The sequence below is a fragment of the Maylandia zebra genome, linkage group LG4 (genome assembly GCF_041146795.1).
Source record: "Maylandia zebra isolate NMK-2024a linkage group LG4, Mzebra_GT3a, whole genome shotgun sequence".
Classification (NCBI taxonomy): Eukaryota; Metazoa; Chordata; class Actinopteri; order Cichliformes; family Cichlidae; genus Maylandia; species Maylandia zebra.
Genome location: NC_135170.1, coordinates 4,046,888 through 4,063,472, shown reverse-complemented (window position 1 = coordinate 4,063,472; position 16,585 = coordinate 4,046,888). Strand labels below are relative to the sequence as shown.

The 16,585-nt window shown below is 42.6% G+C and overlaps 1 protein-coding gene, 1 long non-coding RNA gene and 1 other non-coding gene across 5 annotated transcripts; 2 read left to right on the top strand and 1 right to left on the bottom strand.

The window, feature by feature from the left end:
* Positions 1-776: 776 nt before the first annotated feature.
* Positions 777-5,075, top strand: LOC143418300 (deoxyribonuclease-1-like). 3 transcript variants are annotated; one of them, XM_076882870.1, is made up of 10 exons: positions 777-879; positions 1,150-1,289; positions 1,970-2,108; positions 2,505-2,593; positions 2,669-2,770; positions 3,579-3,694; positions 3,879-3,991; positions 4,077-4,231; positions 4,307-4,400; positions 4,882-5,075. In XM_076882870.1, exons 3-10 carry the CDS (start codon positions 1,971-1,973, stop codon positions 4,930-4,932), a joined length of 858 nt encoding a protein of 285 aa, XP_076738985.1. In that variant the 5' UTR covers positions 777-879; positions 1,150-1,289; position 1,970; the 3' UTR covers positions 4,933-5,075. The 3 variants fall into 3 exon arrangements, with proteins under 3 accessions (XP_076738985.1, XP_076738984.1, XP_076738986.1); XM_076882869.1 differs by lacking the exon at positions 777-879 and having other exon boundaries at positions 1,046-1,289; XM_076882871.1 differs by lacking the exon at positions 777-879 and having other exon boundaries at positions 1,055-1,289; positions 2,690-2,770.
* Positions 5,076-9,024: 3,949 nt separating this feature from the next.
* On the bottom strand, positions 9,025-16,013 carry LOC143418302 (uncharacterized). The gene is made up of 2 exons (XR_013098236.1): positions 15,952-16,013; positions 9,025-9,584 (listed from the first exon to the last, which is right to left on the bottom strand). It is a non-coding gene; the product is annotated as an uncharacterized LOC143418302 (long non-coding RNA).
* Positions 12,242-15,527, top strand: LOC112431511 (uncharacterized). Its single transcript, XR_013098230.1, has 3 exons — positions 12,242-12,381; positions 13,291-13,368; positions 14,272-15,527. It is a non-coding gene; the product is annotated as an uncharacterized LOC112431511 (transcript).
* Positions 16,014-16,585: the final 572 nt, after the last annotated feature.

The window sequence follows — 16,585 nt, the reverse complement described above, 5'->3', positions numbered from 1 at the left end:
TCTTACTGGGACAGTGGCGCGGCTGCCCCTCTGTTGGTCTTCCATGGTCTCTTGTGTTCTGGGGGCCTCTGGATGTCTGGAGTTTTGATCTCCTCCATACCTGCTTCACACCCTGGAGGACGGGGCTGTGGCCCCCCCACACTCCCTAGCAGATCATTACATGGAGAAACCTTTGGAATGCAAGCATGCTGATCCACACAGGTATGCACACATGGGTATTCACAGACGCGGACTAAAGCTTTCTTGGCTGCTGCCTCAAAGCACACTGTGCGCTGTCTATCTTGCGTGCTGCACAATATCGTTTATTATTTAGTAAATATTGATATCTATGACTAGCTAGTTTATTGTGATGGTGCTTTGTTTTCTCTATTATTATGTTGCTCTTTGTTGTTTGCTGTCTCCTCTGTTTGTTTGTTTTTTTTGTTTTGTTTTTTTCTCCATACAGGTGACCCAGGAGTTCTTTTTTTTTTTTTTCTCTCTCTCTTCCCCCCCCTTCTCACCGTCTCTTCTCCCCTTTGGTTTTCTTTCTTTCTCTCCCCCTCTTTCTCTCATTCATTCCCCCTGTCCTATTTATTAAAAAAAAAAAAAAAAAAAAAAAAAAATGACAAAGGATGAACTGAAGCTCTGCCATCACGTAATGTCGCATACTGCTGTTTCTGATGTCATTTAGAAAAAAAAAAAAAAAAAAAAAAAAAAAAAGATATAACACTGGGACAGATGATAGTTTAACAAGGCTGTAGCAATATTACTGTTGTTATTGCTAATGACTGTTACGTGTCTCTGCTGGAGCAGACCTAGAGTAGATATTATGTTTTGTCTGTCCCTGCTCTCATGAACAAGGCATCTTTCAAACTGCTTGAAGGAATTTCTTCAGTTTCCGTAAGGATTTTGCCAAAGTTTAAGGTCATCCCAACACTGCGACACTCATTCTGAGTTCATTTGTGAAGTGTGACAGAACTTCACACAAATGCCAAACAGGACAACAGCAAGTTAAAACAATGCTGAAGTGTTTTTATTGTATGACGAGCAGAAAAGAATTTGAGGTTGCAACGTTATCCTTGTTGCACTGCAATCTTGGGATGTGAGAACCTGAAAGCCTGAAATCTGTACCCCATCCACAACACACCTTTTCTCTGTACTCCTCCCCAGCACCCTGCAGTCACATGCGCCTGCAGGTAGATAAAAACCTCAAAAGAGACACTGGTCGCCATTCTGCTCAGAAGCTTTTCAGGAGCTTTCAGAAGATTCACGAGTTCAGGCGTCTCCACCGTGCAGACATACAGGAGCAGGTATGGACCTCTCACTCGCTACAAAAACATCTGAGCTGTATTCGGTGCAATACTGTGAGCCAGTTTCTTGTTTAGAGTGGATGTTTCAGGCTACAGCAGCATTACAGTAACTTTTGTGCATTTTTCCTGCAGTAATTGTGCGTTTACAAACACATTTCAGCAGCACATGCAAACCATCACAGTATAAATGCAGCTCTCTGTTTCCATATTTGGCAACCTTTGGTCTTCCACAACAGCTCCAGGACGGTGTAACCAGGGCAACAGAGTAATATATTGTCCTAAAAGGATAATATTTTACCAAGCCTTGCAACATGCTGCAAATAGCGACGCGCTAAATAGCATGTTAGATAAACTGCCAAAAATACATCCAGAGGAGCAGGTGTTAGGTCTCTCACTCTCATGTCATGAGCTCTCAGCAGATGGTGGAACATGAGCCGCTTTGTTTTGGACTAACCTCCATGTTAAACTGGACTTTATGACAGAGAAATATGGAGTGAAAGGAAAGGCCTTACTTCAGCCTGCAAATCGGTTTTTAATGCACAGGAACTGGAAATTATTAACCTGATAACCTGGGAAGTCATTTGCATACATACGTGTAAAATAAATATGAAATCATTTGTAAGCGTCAGTGTTTCATGTGATTTCTAAGTCATTTTTAACATGTGACCTGTTTGGTGTAGGATGCATTTGGTGGGCACTTTGGGGCTTTTTCTGACCTTGCTGCATCTCTCTAACTCGCTGCTGCTGGGAGCCTTTAACATCAAATCCTTCGGAGACACCAAAGCCTCCAACACCACTCTGATGAACATCATTACCAAGGTCTGGGACTTTTCCCTCTTTGGTAGATATGACAGTTTGTACAAAATGTTTACATCCACCCATTTGTAATGCAATTTGGGTCAGAGTGCTTTCAAAACCAATCCAGAAGTGTTATCTTGTGTGTGCGTTTTGAAATAGTTTGAACTGAATTTTGAGAAATGCTTTGGATGATTTGGCCTGTTGCAGAAGTAAACCTGAATATTCCCAGAATATTCCCACCTCTATGCTTAAGGAATGATCAATGAAATAACTGGATGTGCAACAGCTGTAGCGTTGCCTTTACAATCTAAAGCTTAACACATGAATTTTTTCGTGCAAGGTAAAATATAAACAAACGTGATGTTGCAAGATGGACAATCAGCTGATTCATTTTCATTTTTTATTTGTGTTTTGCAGATTGTCCAACGCTATGACGTCATTCTGATCCAAGAGGTCAGAGACAGTGATCTCTCAGCAACCCAAAAACTCATGGAGTACGTCAACAAGTGAGTCCACACACCGAACATGGAACATTCAGAGTAACACTGAGCATGAAATGCAAACGTATGGAAACATAAAAGTGTGTGTTTGTTTCCCCCCAGAGATTCTCCTCAGTACAAATACATCGTCAGCGAGCCTCTCGGTGCGAGCACCTATAAAGAGCGATATCTCTTCCTTTACAGGTGCACCACGATGAAAAAAATAAGTCTCTACTCTACACACAGTGAAATGATATTTATTCAGTTCAATTTTATTTACACAGCGCCAAATCACAACAAGAGTCGCCTCAAGGCGCTTTATACTGTCAGGTAGACCCTACAATAACACATACAGAGAAAAACCCAACAATCAAATGACCCCTATGAGCAGCACTTTGGCAACAGTGGGAAGGAAAAACTCCCTTTTGACAGGAAGAAACCTCCGGCAGAGTCAGGCTCAGGGAGGGGCGGCTGTTTGCAACAACACATGGTTCGTTGCAGTGATGCCGTGTAAAAAGCATTTTTAGTTCTTGCTCTAAATATGTATTTTGTAGAAAGGGAAAAAGTCTTTTTCATGGCAGAATGTGAATAGTTTGATTGTTTTCTTTGTTTCTTAAAGCCAAACAATTTAACAAAAATAAAAATGACTTGTTCACGTTGCCCGGGGTTAAAGTCAGGATTGGTGTTGGATCATCATCATTACTTAGACCTCAGAGGGTTAAAGAACCTCCCATAAGTTTCTCAAATAACCATTCAAAACAACTTGATTAAAAATTTATATTTCCAGCATGTTTGTAGTGTTTGAGGCATGTTTGAAGTAATTTAACGGCAAATCCTCCGTCTTTGTTCTGGCATAAACATACATCTTATACACACTCAGAATTCAGAAGAAGTGATTTAAAAAAAGGGGAAAAGCAGAACTACAATAAATTTGTCCCGAGAAGCAACTGGACATGTTTAGAAATGAAGTACACACTGGCAGCAAATGAAAAGGTGGTGATTTTCTCCACAGGGAGGCGCTGGTATCGGTGGCAAAAAGCTACACCTATGACGACGGCCCGGAGGAAACTGGACAAGACGCCTTTAGCAGGGAGCCGTTTGTCGTAATGTTCTCCTCCAAACACACTGGTAGGTGCTGTGGCTCGAGTTATACAGCTGTTTCTGCATCACACTGATAATGATGTGGATCCTCATTCAAACATTTGTGCGTGGTAGTTCCTGGGACATGTTAGTCACTAGTCCTTTATCATTCTCATGCGGTGTAAGCGCCTCCGTCACTGTCAACACTCCTTCGTTCCCTTCTCTTCTGTAGCTGTGAGAGACTTTACTCTGATCCCTCAGCACACCTCCCCAGAATCAGCTGTTCGGGAGCTAAATGCTCTCTATGACGTGGTGGCAGATGTCCGCGCTCGCTGGAACAATGATGTATTTACAGCCTACAAGTAAAAATCATTTATTTGGTGGAAAAACACACATTCGGTAAATGCGACTCACACTACTCTCCCTGCAGGACATCGTGCTGCTGGGTGACTTCAACGCAGGCTGTAGTTATGTGTCCGGGTCTGACTGGCAGCAGATCCGCATCTTCACTGACAAGACTTTCCATTGGCTGATCACTGATGCGGCCGACACTACCGTGTCGCAAACTGTCTGCCCTTACGACAGGTAGACAGATTGTGGCAGGTCGTTCTGATGTGTGCACGCAAACTCTAAACTCTAATCATCTTTCTGTGTTTGCAGGATTGTGGTCACTGCGGACATGATGAGAGGAGTGGTGAAAGAGAGTGCGAAGGTGTATAACTACATGACGGACCTGAATCTCAAACAAGATCTGGTAACAGATGAATTTCAATCCTTATCTCTGTAAGAATTCATTTGAACTAAAAAGCACAACCTGCCTCATTCCCCGCTGACACTAATGGAAACGTCAATATAAAAAGTTAACATAATGCTGTATTCACTGCAACTGAGACCATAGACTCGTCAGCAAAATGTTTACTGAGCTCCAATCAGAAGAGAGGCATTCTACACAAAGGGCAAAGCAGTCGCCCCATCAGAAATCATGCAGTTTTAAAGCACTTTTGCTTTTTTAATATCAGCTTTGAGCTACAGAAAATCGAGCAACTTTGTAAAGCAGTGGCTGTAGTAACGACCACAGAGATGCAAACAAAATCATAATGCAGTGTATACTGTAGTGATGGCATTACCATGCAGGCACGTTGAGTTTTTCAGCACTGGAAAGAAACCTGTGGAAACTGAAGCCGTCTGCAGCACAAACTGTGAGCCACTAAAAGAACGGTTTCTCTGTCTCTCAGGCGTTGGCTGTCAGCGACCACTTCCCCGTGGAGGTGAAGCTGAGCGGTTAGGCTCACGTTGCTTGAACCGTGACTTCCACAAGCTTTCCACACATCGTGCTCAATCTGCAGCCAGCACAATGATCATTCAGTTGGGGACTACTGTCAGCCACAGCTTCATGAAATGCAAATGCACAATAAAGCCACTAAAAGAATTTCACTGAAAACTTGTGTGTTGTAAAGAATTCGGCTTCTTGTTGCAGTGGAGCACATTTGTCTGGAACATTTACTGAGACCCTTTGTTGATTTGGAAACCTTTAATAACGCGTTTGTATTTTATTTCACTTCTTTTGTCTGCTTAAATGTCTTCAGAGTTTTGAGTTACTAAAGTTTTTTAATTAATTTCCCAAAACAGCTCAAACACACAGCAAAACACTAACCTGCAAAACTGAGCCAAAAATGTTGAAAAAACAAAAGAGCGGTAGAGTAATACATCTGTAGGGGAGACCGGGGATAGTTGTCACATCTTTGACATTTCTGTCTGTAAATTGGAGCTCTTTTAAGGTAGTGGATTCAAAATGTAATGCAAAGTATTTACATGTCTCTGCTATTAAATAGTGCAGCTATTTTCTCTGCAGCACAATTACCCATTGCATGGTATGGCCTCAAACACGAAGAGTGAAATGTTACAATTAACCCCATAGTCTGGGTTAGTTGTAACATATCCTGGGGTGAAATGTAACAAAATGAAATAAGAGTACTAACAAAACATTAACATGTAATCTTTGTTTATTCAACACATGAATGCACTTAGAGCCATTTATGTAGCTGTGTGTGTGTATGTGTGTGTGTGTGTGTGTGTGTGTGTGTGTGTGTGTGTGTGTGTGTGTGTGTGTATGTGTGTGTGTGTGTGTGTGTGTGTGTGTGTGTGTGTGTGTGTGACAGAATGCAGAAATCTAGCTTTTGAACATATTCCAACCCCCCAAAAAAGACAAATTATGGAATTTTCTGCAACTGAATATTTCATTAATTTTGGTTGGTCTTCCTTGAGTTTGGCCTCATTGGCTCAGTGGGCATTATAACCTACAACTCTTGCACCAACTTTGAACATAACAATGAAGCTGAAAAAATGTAGCTGTGCACCAGCATCGCAATTCCATTACTTTTTATCATGGCTTACCTTGGTGTGGTTTGCAAAGTGCTTCAGAAAGATGAGGAAATCTGTTTCTTGCACCCATCCTGATTTATTTCCACTACCAGTGCTTCCTACTGGTCCATCTCTGACACAGTGGTCTGCATAATGTATGTGTGGGAACACAAACAGTGGAGGAATTGTGTTGCCAATGGCATTAACCGCATATAAAAATGCGACCAGTGAACCTCTCTCTGCTGATGTCGTTGCCCCAACTTGTTTAATATAAGTTAAAGTAATAGTGTGGTAAGTTGTAACATCTGCATTATTGTTACAACTGACCCCGACTGTAGCTGTTACAACTGACCCAGACTCCTATAGCCATGAACTAGCTAACATTACAGCCAACGGCTAAAACACTAGCACTAAAGACCTACACAGAATATATCCCCATAGACATACAAATAACACAATTTAAGTTTGATGAGTTTAACTGCAAAGCAGATAATGCTATTAGAAATTGAAATAAAGTAGAAAAACGTACTTTTTGGCATACAAATTACTTTTTTTCATGTTAAATTGTCTGTGTTTGACAAAATGTGCTGATTTTTCACATGTGATAGCAGAACTGAGTTGGGCATGCACAGGATGAGTCACATCATTTGAAACTTAGCCCTGATTGGAGAAACTGGAAGTGTTACAACTGACCCACGTTACAACTATCCCCGGTCTCCCCTACACAAAAGAAGAAACAATGTATTCATTAAAGATTATTTTCAGTCATCTTCAGTTACTCCTGTAAAGCTGAAATGTGTTCACCACATATGTTAACCTGTGATTTTTAAACACTGAAATGGAAAATCAGGTTGTCTGCATACAAAAAGCTAAAGACGCCTGGGAAATAGAGACACTAGAGTTTCTAATAGCGTCCAAGAGAAGTGTGCTTGGAGAGACGATAGCTGACTGCAGCCTCAAGATGGCAGTGATGTAGAAGCACATCACTTATGCTTTGGTATAACTGACTAGACAAGCACTGCTTGTCCTGGCTGAACAGTTGAGTTGGGGTTGCTGTAGTTCAGTTCTACTAATTGGAAGGTTTGCAGTTCAATACCAAGCTGCTGCAAAATACTTAGCCTCCCCCCCGAGGATGTAATATTAAAGTGAATACACGTGCTGATTTCATCTCTTTACATGAAAGAACATTTACTTTTCCAGGAGTCACATTAGTGACTTGTAGCTTTAGGCTTAGTAGACGACTCACACATTGACAAATCCAAACACATTTGAGGGTAATACTCTTAAATGTGTAAATGTAGTGCTCAAAGAAAACAGGGAGCACCACAGCAGAGGTCATTCATGTCTGTCACACACAGGACGTGACAGTGAAAAGTGTGGAGACACTGCACACCTGAAGTTTAGCCGATTGTGTTGCGCTGACACTCAGGTCCTTTTGAAGTGTCGTATATTGATTCAATTGTCCAAAACACAAACATACAAAGAATGAAAAATGCTCCTTGTTATAAGAATGCAAGATTCATTTTGATTTGGTTGTCCGCTGAATTTTTAACTCCTGGCTGACCCTTAAAAATGCATCCCTTTAGAGCCCTGGGGACCAAAAATGGTCCCGCCCCAAAAGTGCAATAAAAAGATTATATATTCATATTTTTTTCCACTTTAAATTGGTCAGTCTTTTAAAACTACTTCTCCCTGAAATATTCATATAAAGTTTTAATTCGATTTTCGTTGTTTTAACCCTTTAAATCCCAGTTTTATTACATGAGCGTCCTGTTTTTTTAGCCCCAAAAAACTAAATATTTTCCAAATAAAACATTTGAAGTAATATTTGTTTGTTATTATAATTAGGCCTTTAGATGGACCAAAGATTGGCACCAACATTCATTTTGATCGCCTTTTATTTTTTTTGCAGGAGCGCATTTCATAAAATGCACACACTATCGGTCCTAATCGACCACGCCCAAAAAAGTGCTATAAAAAATTTATATATTAATATTTTATTCCACTTTAAATTAGCCAATCTTTTAGACCTACTTCTCCTTGAAATATTCATGTCAAGTTTTAATTACATTTCGCGGATTTTAACCCTTTATATCCCGGTTTCGTCACATGAGCGCACTGCTTGTTTTGCCCCAAAAAACATAAAACTTGAATATTTTCCAAAAAAAACATTTGAGGTAATATTCAATTGTTATTATAATTAGGCCTTTAGATGGACTAAAGATTGGCACCAACATTCATTTCGATCGCCTTTTATTATTTTTTTCAGGACCAGAAAATGGTCTCCAGGTGGCAAATGCTTCTCCTCTAGGCCGAAATAAGTGCATCTTCCCAGGGTAAGTCGCGACGATGACCGGGGCACGATCACCGGGGACTCCTTTTTCCAGCCCACACGTCCGATACCACGTGACAACAAATACGTCATTTCCTGTTGACTAAAAAAAAAAAAGCACCCTCTAACGGTCCTAGGGACCGAAAATGGTCCCGCCCGATCAGCGGGCGAAGCCGCTGCTGCACGCCGGAAATGAGGCTTCATTTCCCGCAGGTCTGTCCAAGCAGCCCGCTGTTTTCCAGCAGGGATCAAATGTGGAGCAAGGGCGCCACCCGGTGGACAAATAAAAAAATTACAACTCTAAGGCTCATAGACCAAAACGAAACGGAAACATAAGTAATCACCAAGACATTAACGGTAATAATTCTGCAGTGAAAAATAGCGTTTATAATGGAAGTCAATGGGTCAAAAATGGTCCCTAGGGCTCTAAGAGGATGTGTATTGTTAGCTTAGCCACTGAAGCTAATTTAAGGAAGTCAGACTTGAATTTTGAAATGAAATTATGCCAAACTTTTTTTTAGAGAATTTGGCTATATTCCATTCAACACAGTGCAAATGGCTTGTAACTGAAAAACTAAAATGTACAAAAATGGTCCCAGGGCCTCTTAACATTCTCCACTGTCATTTGAATGTAGAGACGTCTGAGTTACAGAGATAATGAATGAGAACCACACGCTTTAATCCATTTAATGTATGAATCCAGACATTTATTTGGATATTTCACAGTAAAAACCAAACATTTGTTAGAGATGACAAAGGCTTTGCCACATTTAGATGCACTAAAGGTCAGATTTGCTGTTAGTCCTTCATATGTGAGACTCTTTTGCAACAATTAGCAGTTTGCTCGCGTAAGCATACTGCAGGTAATGCTGAGTGATGGAGAAGGCTCGGCAGGTTGCCCGAGTGTACGGCTCTTCAAACCAAAACAAAAAGTCACACCCTAACCTCGAGTGTTTTTATTAACACCTTGAGGGGTAAATGCTGGGTTTTATCCCCCAAACATGTAGACTGCTCACTGCCTGATGTCAGATCACATCTGTAGCTGGTGCTACAAAGTGTGCAAACATGTTTCCCCTCTCTAAGCCTTTCTTCTCTTAAGCATCTCCAGATACATCCCCAGGGACTTCTGAATAGAGTCCTTGGTGATGAACTTGACAAAGTTATTGACATCAGCCTCTCTGTTAGCCACCAGCTTGTCTATGGTTGGCTTCCTCATCATGGACTTTGTGAGCTGTCTGGCGTGATCTGCAAATGAAACAAATGCACATGTAAGGAAGCTGTGCATTCATATACAATTTCTTCTATGAATACTGACATGGGCTTCAATTCATTGCAAAATATATTCAATTGCAGCACTATTGTGGAGCACCTTTTATTTCTTATGTGGGAAAGTGACATTTCTAACAGGTGCTGAAAGCTTATGCTCTTTCTCTGCCTCCTGCACATCCTGCCAAGTACCAGGATGTACTAAATACTGCTGTACAGATGGAAATACACCCATATCGACACTTCTGAGGTACGAGGTTACATCTCCCTACATGCGGGTTCGTGGCACCTCACCTTAAAACAAACATACACTGATAGCAGCTCATTTTTTTCCTACCTGCCTTGGAAATGTTACCTGCAATTTTATTACCCAAATGGTAAATGGACTGGTTCTTATGTAGCGCGTTTCTACTCATCTGAGCGCTCAAAGCACTGATGAGGCCAATCACCGTGATGTCATCTGCAAACTTAATGATGGTGTTGGAACCATCAGCAGGTCTGCAGTCGTGGGTGAAGAGGGAGTAGAGGAAAGGGCTCATCACACAGCCTTGTGGTACACCGGTGTTCATTGTGATGGTAGATGAGCAGCGGTTATCCAGCCGGACATGTTGGGGGCGGTTGGTCAGGAAGTCCAGTAACCATTTGCAGATGAGGGAGCTGATGCCCAGGTCTGTCAGTTTCCTGATGAGTTGTGAGGGGTGGATTGTATTGAACGCTGAACTGAAGTCTATAAACAGCATTCTGGCGTAGGTGTTGTTGTTGTTGTGAGATTATAATATTATTTTATGCCATGTTAGACCCCTAATTAAAGATTGTGAATTATTATGTAGTTTTAGTTTGCATTATTCTCCTGAATTAGAAGAAGGTGATAACTCTTGCATTAGTTTGCATTACATTAGACTGCTGATTTATTGTGGATGAATGATATTGTTTTATGATGCATTATACTGCTGAGTTATAAGAAATACTGTTCGCAGAAAGTCATCGCCTTATTTGTCTGATTAGAAGAGAACAGAACATGCTGGAGTTTTCTGCCCCATCTCAGCAGGAGCAGATAAACAGGGAGCCAAGGTCGTAGCTTAGGCGCCGTGTGAGAGAAAGCATGTGAATGTTTAGGCTTTTTATGATAAGGTGGAGGCACCAGAGGCTATAAGAGTTTGAGCAATGCTCCACCATTTTGAGATCTGATGCTGTCTGCGTACGGTGTCCATCTCCCACGCGTGTGATCATTAAAATCATCGTTTGACTCAACCCGGCCGGACCAGTGTTGTTATTGTGGTTTTTCCTCTTGTCTCCATCCCCAATATTTGAACTCGTAACATTGTCCAGGTGTGAGAGGACAGAGTGCAGTGCGATGGAGACTGCATCCTCTGTGCTCCTGTTCTGGCGGTATGCGAATTGGTGGGGGTCCAGGGTGGGGGGGAGACAGGATTTGAAGTGTGCTAGGACCAGCTGCTCTAAGCACTTAGTGATGATGGGGGTGAGTGCTACTGGGCGGTAATCATTGAGGCAAGATGGGTTGGAGTTTTTGGGTGTCGGGACGATGGAGGTGGATTTGAAGCAGGCCGGTACCACAGCGTGGGCCAAGGACAGATTGAATATGTCTGTGAGCACTCCTGCAAGCTCCCCAGAACACGCTCTGAGAACACGCCCGGGGATGCCATCAGGACCTGCAGCCTTGTGGACACTGATCCTGCTCAGCACCGCTCCTACATTGGTGGGGGAGAGAGTCATAGGTTGGTGGTCTGCTTTGGTTGTGATTGTGGGGTTCCCTCGCTCAAAACGAGCATAAAAGTTGTTGAGCTCATTGAGGAAGGAGACATCAGAGGATGCGGGGGAGGGTTTGGTGGTCCTGTAGTCTGTAATGGTCTGGAGTCCTTGCCACATGCGTCGGGGGTTGGAGTTGGAGAAGTGTTCTTCTACCTTCTTTTTGTAATGGTGTTTGGCTTTTTTGATGCCCTTCTTTAGATTAGCCCTGGCTGTGCTGTAGGCGTGTGCATCTCCTGACCTAAAGGCGGTGTTGCGGGCCTTCAGGAAGAGACAAAGATCCCGGTTCATCCAAGGCTTCTGGTTGGGGTACATGGTGATCCGTTTCTGGGTGTAAAGTAAAGTGTGCATGTTAGTCCCCGTAGGGATATAGTTCCTCTGCATTTAACCCATTCACCCAGTGAAGCAGTGGGCAGCCACCAATGCAGCGCCCGGGGAGCAGTGTGTAGGGACGGTACCTTGCTCAGGGGTACCTCAGGGTAGCCGTTCAGTGGAGTCGAACCACCGACCTTCCGATCATGGTGCCACCACTCTACCTACTGAGCTATCCCTGCCCACTGTCAGGTGGTGACACTGTCTGTGGTTTTGGAGATGTAATCCAGTACAGATGAGGCGTACTGGTCCAGGTCTGTGTGGGTGAACATATTCCAGTCTGTTGGTGTGGTTGAAGTTCACCTTTATGTGCTGAAGGTGAAAACACTGAGCAAAGGGAGGAGTGTATGATCTGTAGATACTATGGAAGCTGAAGATTGTACCTGACACCCGTTTGCTGCTGCCACCTTCTGGCCTTCAGGTGCTCTGGACGTGCTGTTTTTTGTCCTACAGCTTTAAGAGGCTCTGTCTCGGCTCTTAGTTGTTGGCACACCTGTTCACCATAAGTCATCACAGCACAGCTCATGGGCTGGGCTCCTCCAAAGGTAACCACCAAGCTGATGTTGGTTGGAGTTGTTTTATATGTTTAGATTAGTTTGTTGTCTCCTGCATGCTGTCATCTGCTGCTCTCCCTCAGGTATGTTCCCAGCTCAGGTGTGTTTGTGAGGGAGTGTTAGGGACCCGCAGAGACACTGGAGACAATAACTTGTACGAGCACAACTAAACTCATGGCTGCTGATCATTTAAGGTTTACCTTCAAAGTAGGAACTGCTGTCCTCCCTTAAACTGTGTGTACAGTGACTGGAGAACAATCCTCAGTGCTGGCCTGCACCTGGGACACTGCAAACCAGGGTGCTTTGCTAGAAAGCAAGTTCAGCACATGCAGGATGTGTTTCTGATATCGCGGTTTCGCAATCTAGCTTTGAGCACATTCATGGTTCCTTTCATCCTCGGCACCAGTTGCTGCTTGTTGGGAACATGACCTCCAACTATCTGTCCACTAACTCTTGGGAAGAGCCCATCAGGATGCTTGGTGAAAAACCTCATTTTAAAAACAGGCCTGCACACTGTTCCTTCACCGTGACCAAAGAGTTCCATGATTCCAGATGCTGACAAGTAATGTCGCTCGATTGTAACAGATCAAGTAGTGTAATTGTGTTTGTGTGCAGTTCTTTATTTATATATTTGTATTGTCCGGGCATACGAGCACAGCTAAACCTACAGCCGCTGATCATTTAACCTTTAGCTTGGCTTCCCAGTTAAAGTGTTTACAGAGAGGGAATGATTGAATCAGGGTGTCATTTCTCATCTGCACGTGTATGTTGTCCATGCTACCTCAGAGATATTTCAAAGGAAAGGTTAGACCTGTCTCCTTGAGGGATTATTTAAAGCTTCAAGTCCTCTGATCCTCCGTCTTGCCATCAGCTCAGTTTAATCTAGACCAGGCTAAAAGTTTATTATCTTAGGACGGTCTAAGTCATCTGGATGTAAAGTGACTTTAATGTGCATTTCGGCTCCGGAGCCTAATAAAGCTCTTTCCTGGCAGGTGTTGGTGGGTCGAGCAGTCTGACGGAGGAACGTAGTCGGCCATCTTGGAAAGAAGAAAATGTTTTCTTCACACACGGTGAGAAAAACATCGTTTTTATAAATCATGAGTCCGAACATTTTACAGACTTTTATACGTGAAATTGTTCGTAGTTTATAAACACATCTGGAAGTGCCGTGCAAACCAAGGCCGAGCTGCTTTTAGGAAACGTGAAAAGTCTATCAGTACAACTTTCATGAATGATCAACATTTATTGTCATTATATCATTATGATTATTGTTAACTACCACCCTTTAGTAATTATTTACAGTTTTCCAGAACATGAGAAACAAAATGCATGTTAAGAAAAGAAAATAGTAAATGGAAAGACGAAGGCTTCAACCTCTTAGACCTTTCCTTATTTCCAACACAGCTGATTTAAATGGTTAAATGACTTCCAGTTCTCCTGGTAACGAACTAATCAATTGATTCAGGTGTGCTGACCCAGGGTGAGATCTAAAACCTGCAGGACACCGGCCCTCGAGGCCTGGAGTTCGACACCCCTGGTCTTACACCAAGGACTAAATGGTTCATTTTTGGCTCGCTGCACTGTAACAGGGACGGGGTGATTTGCAGAGCACTTTGTAAATGAGGACTGTGTGCAAGAGGTGCAAGTGCACGGGTGAAGTCGCACTGTCCCCTCTGCATTTGATTGTCCCTCGTTGGGTCGGGCGTAAAGACTGAGCAGGGCAATCAGCTGGTAGAACCGATGTCCACAAGATGCAATCAGCGATGCACTTGTTTAAATGTATTTTATGCAATAATACAGTCTTTCTTTTCCAAAACGCACCCAAACAATTTACAACACAACAGGTTACTATTATGGGCATCATCCAACAAACATGTTTCTTATCGAAGCAGAGAGGCCGGCACGACAAAACAAGATTTAACTCAAACACTTATTAAGCTTCTGACTCCCTGCCTGTGTCTTTGTTGCTGTAGGAACAAGACGCCAAAGAGAGCCCAACACCTCAGTGCTCTCAGTTGGCTGAAGATGCTCACTCAAGTGCAAACTTACTTGAGCACTACAGGTGTGATCAGTGTAACAAGAAGTTTCATGCCCCGTGTCACCTCAGAAGACACCAGCGCATCCACAGTGGGGAAAAGCCCTTCAGTTGTGACCAGTGTGGAAAGACTTTTAATCGGAAAGGCAACTTAAAAACACATCACCTCAGCCACAGCGGCGTCAAACCACACATGTGCCACCAGTGTGGAAAGACATTTAGTTTGATGGGCAACTTGAGAACTCATCAGCGCCTACACAGAGGAGTCAAACCATACGCATGTAGCCAGTGTGAGAAGGCTTTTACTCAGATGAGATACTTAAAAATCCATGAGATGGTCCACAGCGGAGAAAAACCCCACACATGTGAGGAGTGCGGAAAGACATTTAGTTTGATGGGCAACTTGAGAACTCATCAGCACCTGCACAGAGGAGTCAAACCATACGCATGTAGCCAGTGTGGGAAGGCTTTTGCTCAGATGAGCTACTTAAAAATCCATGAGATGGTCCACAGCGGAGAAAAACCCCACACATGTGAGGAGTGCGGAAAGGCTTTTAATCATCAGAGCAACTTAAAGAGACACAAACTGGTCCACAGTGGAGTTAAAGCACACAAGTGTGACCAGTGTGGGAGGGCTTTTGCTTTGAAGTCGAGCTTGGCGACACACAAGCTGGCGCCGCATGTGACCTTTCTGGGAAAGCCTCCAGCCAGCGACCCCAGAAACACGCCAACAGACGCTGATACGTGATCGGTGCAGCAGTTCAGTTTACACAAACTCGAGCTTAAGTCAACTCTACGCTTACTGACCATGGACACGCACCAGTGCGACCAGTGTGACAAAGCCTAGAACCAGTTTAGAGGTAATTCAGTCAGTTTTTTTAAACAAGCTAATGTGTATATAAAAGATTTGTTACTGGTAATACAGCAAAACTTTATTGTAGTTTTTAAAGTTCAAGTTAAACCATGTGAAATAAGTTGGATAATACACGGTGTTACATATGGGACACAAACGCAGCGTTTTGGGACAACATGGTTTCTGTTGGGTTTACACAAACTATAAAATTTTTTTACGATGTTATTACGATGTTATTACGATGTTATTACGATGTTATTACGATGTTATTACGATGTTATTACGATCAATGTTAGCTCTACATGGGTGTTAGATTTCAAAATAAAATCCTTTTAAACGATCGTCTCGTTTCATTTATCACCAGCAGAACAGTCTCCAACAGTGTCCAACTTTATGGCTCATAATGGGCAAAGACGCGGCTACAACTTTGATGCTAATCTGAAGTGAATAAAACTATAATAGGACATGAAATGCATTTAGATCTGTACATATGCTGTAATGATCACATGATGTGGCGCCATCCTTTCTGAAATTAAACCGACAACAGATTTGTTGTCTGGGGCATTTAACACAAACTGATTTGAATAAAACGACATCATGAATGCAAAAAACGATGCAGCTGCATTCATATTCATATTTCCTCCTCGGTTCCAACTATTAATACAGAAATGCAAATGCATCATTCTTTTCTTGAAATTTAAACACAGGTTTATAAACGGTCTCAGCAGTTCTTAAGTACATTTAGTAAAACAGGTAAACACTTACTAAAACACAGTCATTGTGTCCTTACATGCTGTCGTTTTAGCAGACTCTCAAACCAGTTTCAGTCCAGTAGTGTCCGTATCACTGCCGCCCAAAACCAGTATCACGAGCTCAGTGTGTCACATGGCCTTGCTTGACCAGATGGTGCTATTCAAAATGTTGCCAGAAGGGATAATGAGCATCACTCTCATGCCAACAGTTATGGCAAAGATTTTATTCTGCACGTTTGATCTGAGACACGACTGGTTATCCATCAAAGTTCAACACTTTAAAGTCCACAACTTTCCACACTCTGATAAGCACATCCCAGCGGTGACCGCCCCGCCGGTTCCCAGACTGCAGCCTTGCCGTTCGCTCTGGGGCTTATTTTTAGCTACACACATGGCACTTTTCCATTTTATCATTCTTTATTAAACATCTTACAAAGAAGTATTTAACTTTAATTAGTTTTACCAGAGTGTGCATGTTTATGGATGTTAGAGAAAAATACAAGGTGCAGATACTGCACATCTGCAGTCCCCATCAGGTCACATGTGCATATAACCAAAAGTCAAATACAGAAAATGATCCTGCTACTTTGGCCCTAGTGCAACTCTCTGTTGGTCTTTGGTTTAAACTGCAAGAGTGGCTACAAATC

Bases quoted from the DNA above. Each gene is read 5' to 3' on its own strand.
- LOC143418300 (XM_076882870.1), top strand. From the start codon at position 1,971: ATGCATTTGGTGGGCACTTTGGGGCTTTTTCTGACCTTGCTGCATCTC. The intron at 2,594-2,668 runs GTGAGTCCACAC...GAAACATAAAAG, and splicing joins CTCATGGAGTACGTCAACAA to TGTGTGTTTGTTTCCCCCCA. The intron at 3,695-3,878 runs GTAGGTGCTGTG...TCTCTTCTGTAG, and splicing joins GTTCTCCTCCAAACACACTG to CTGTGAGAGACTTTACTCTG.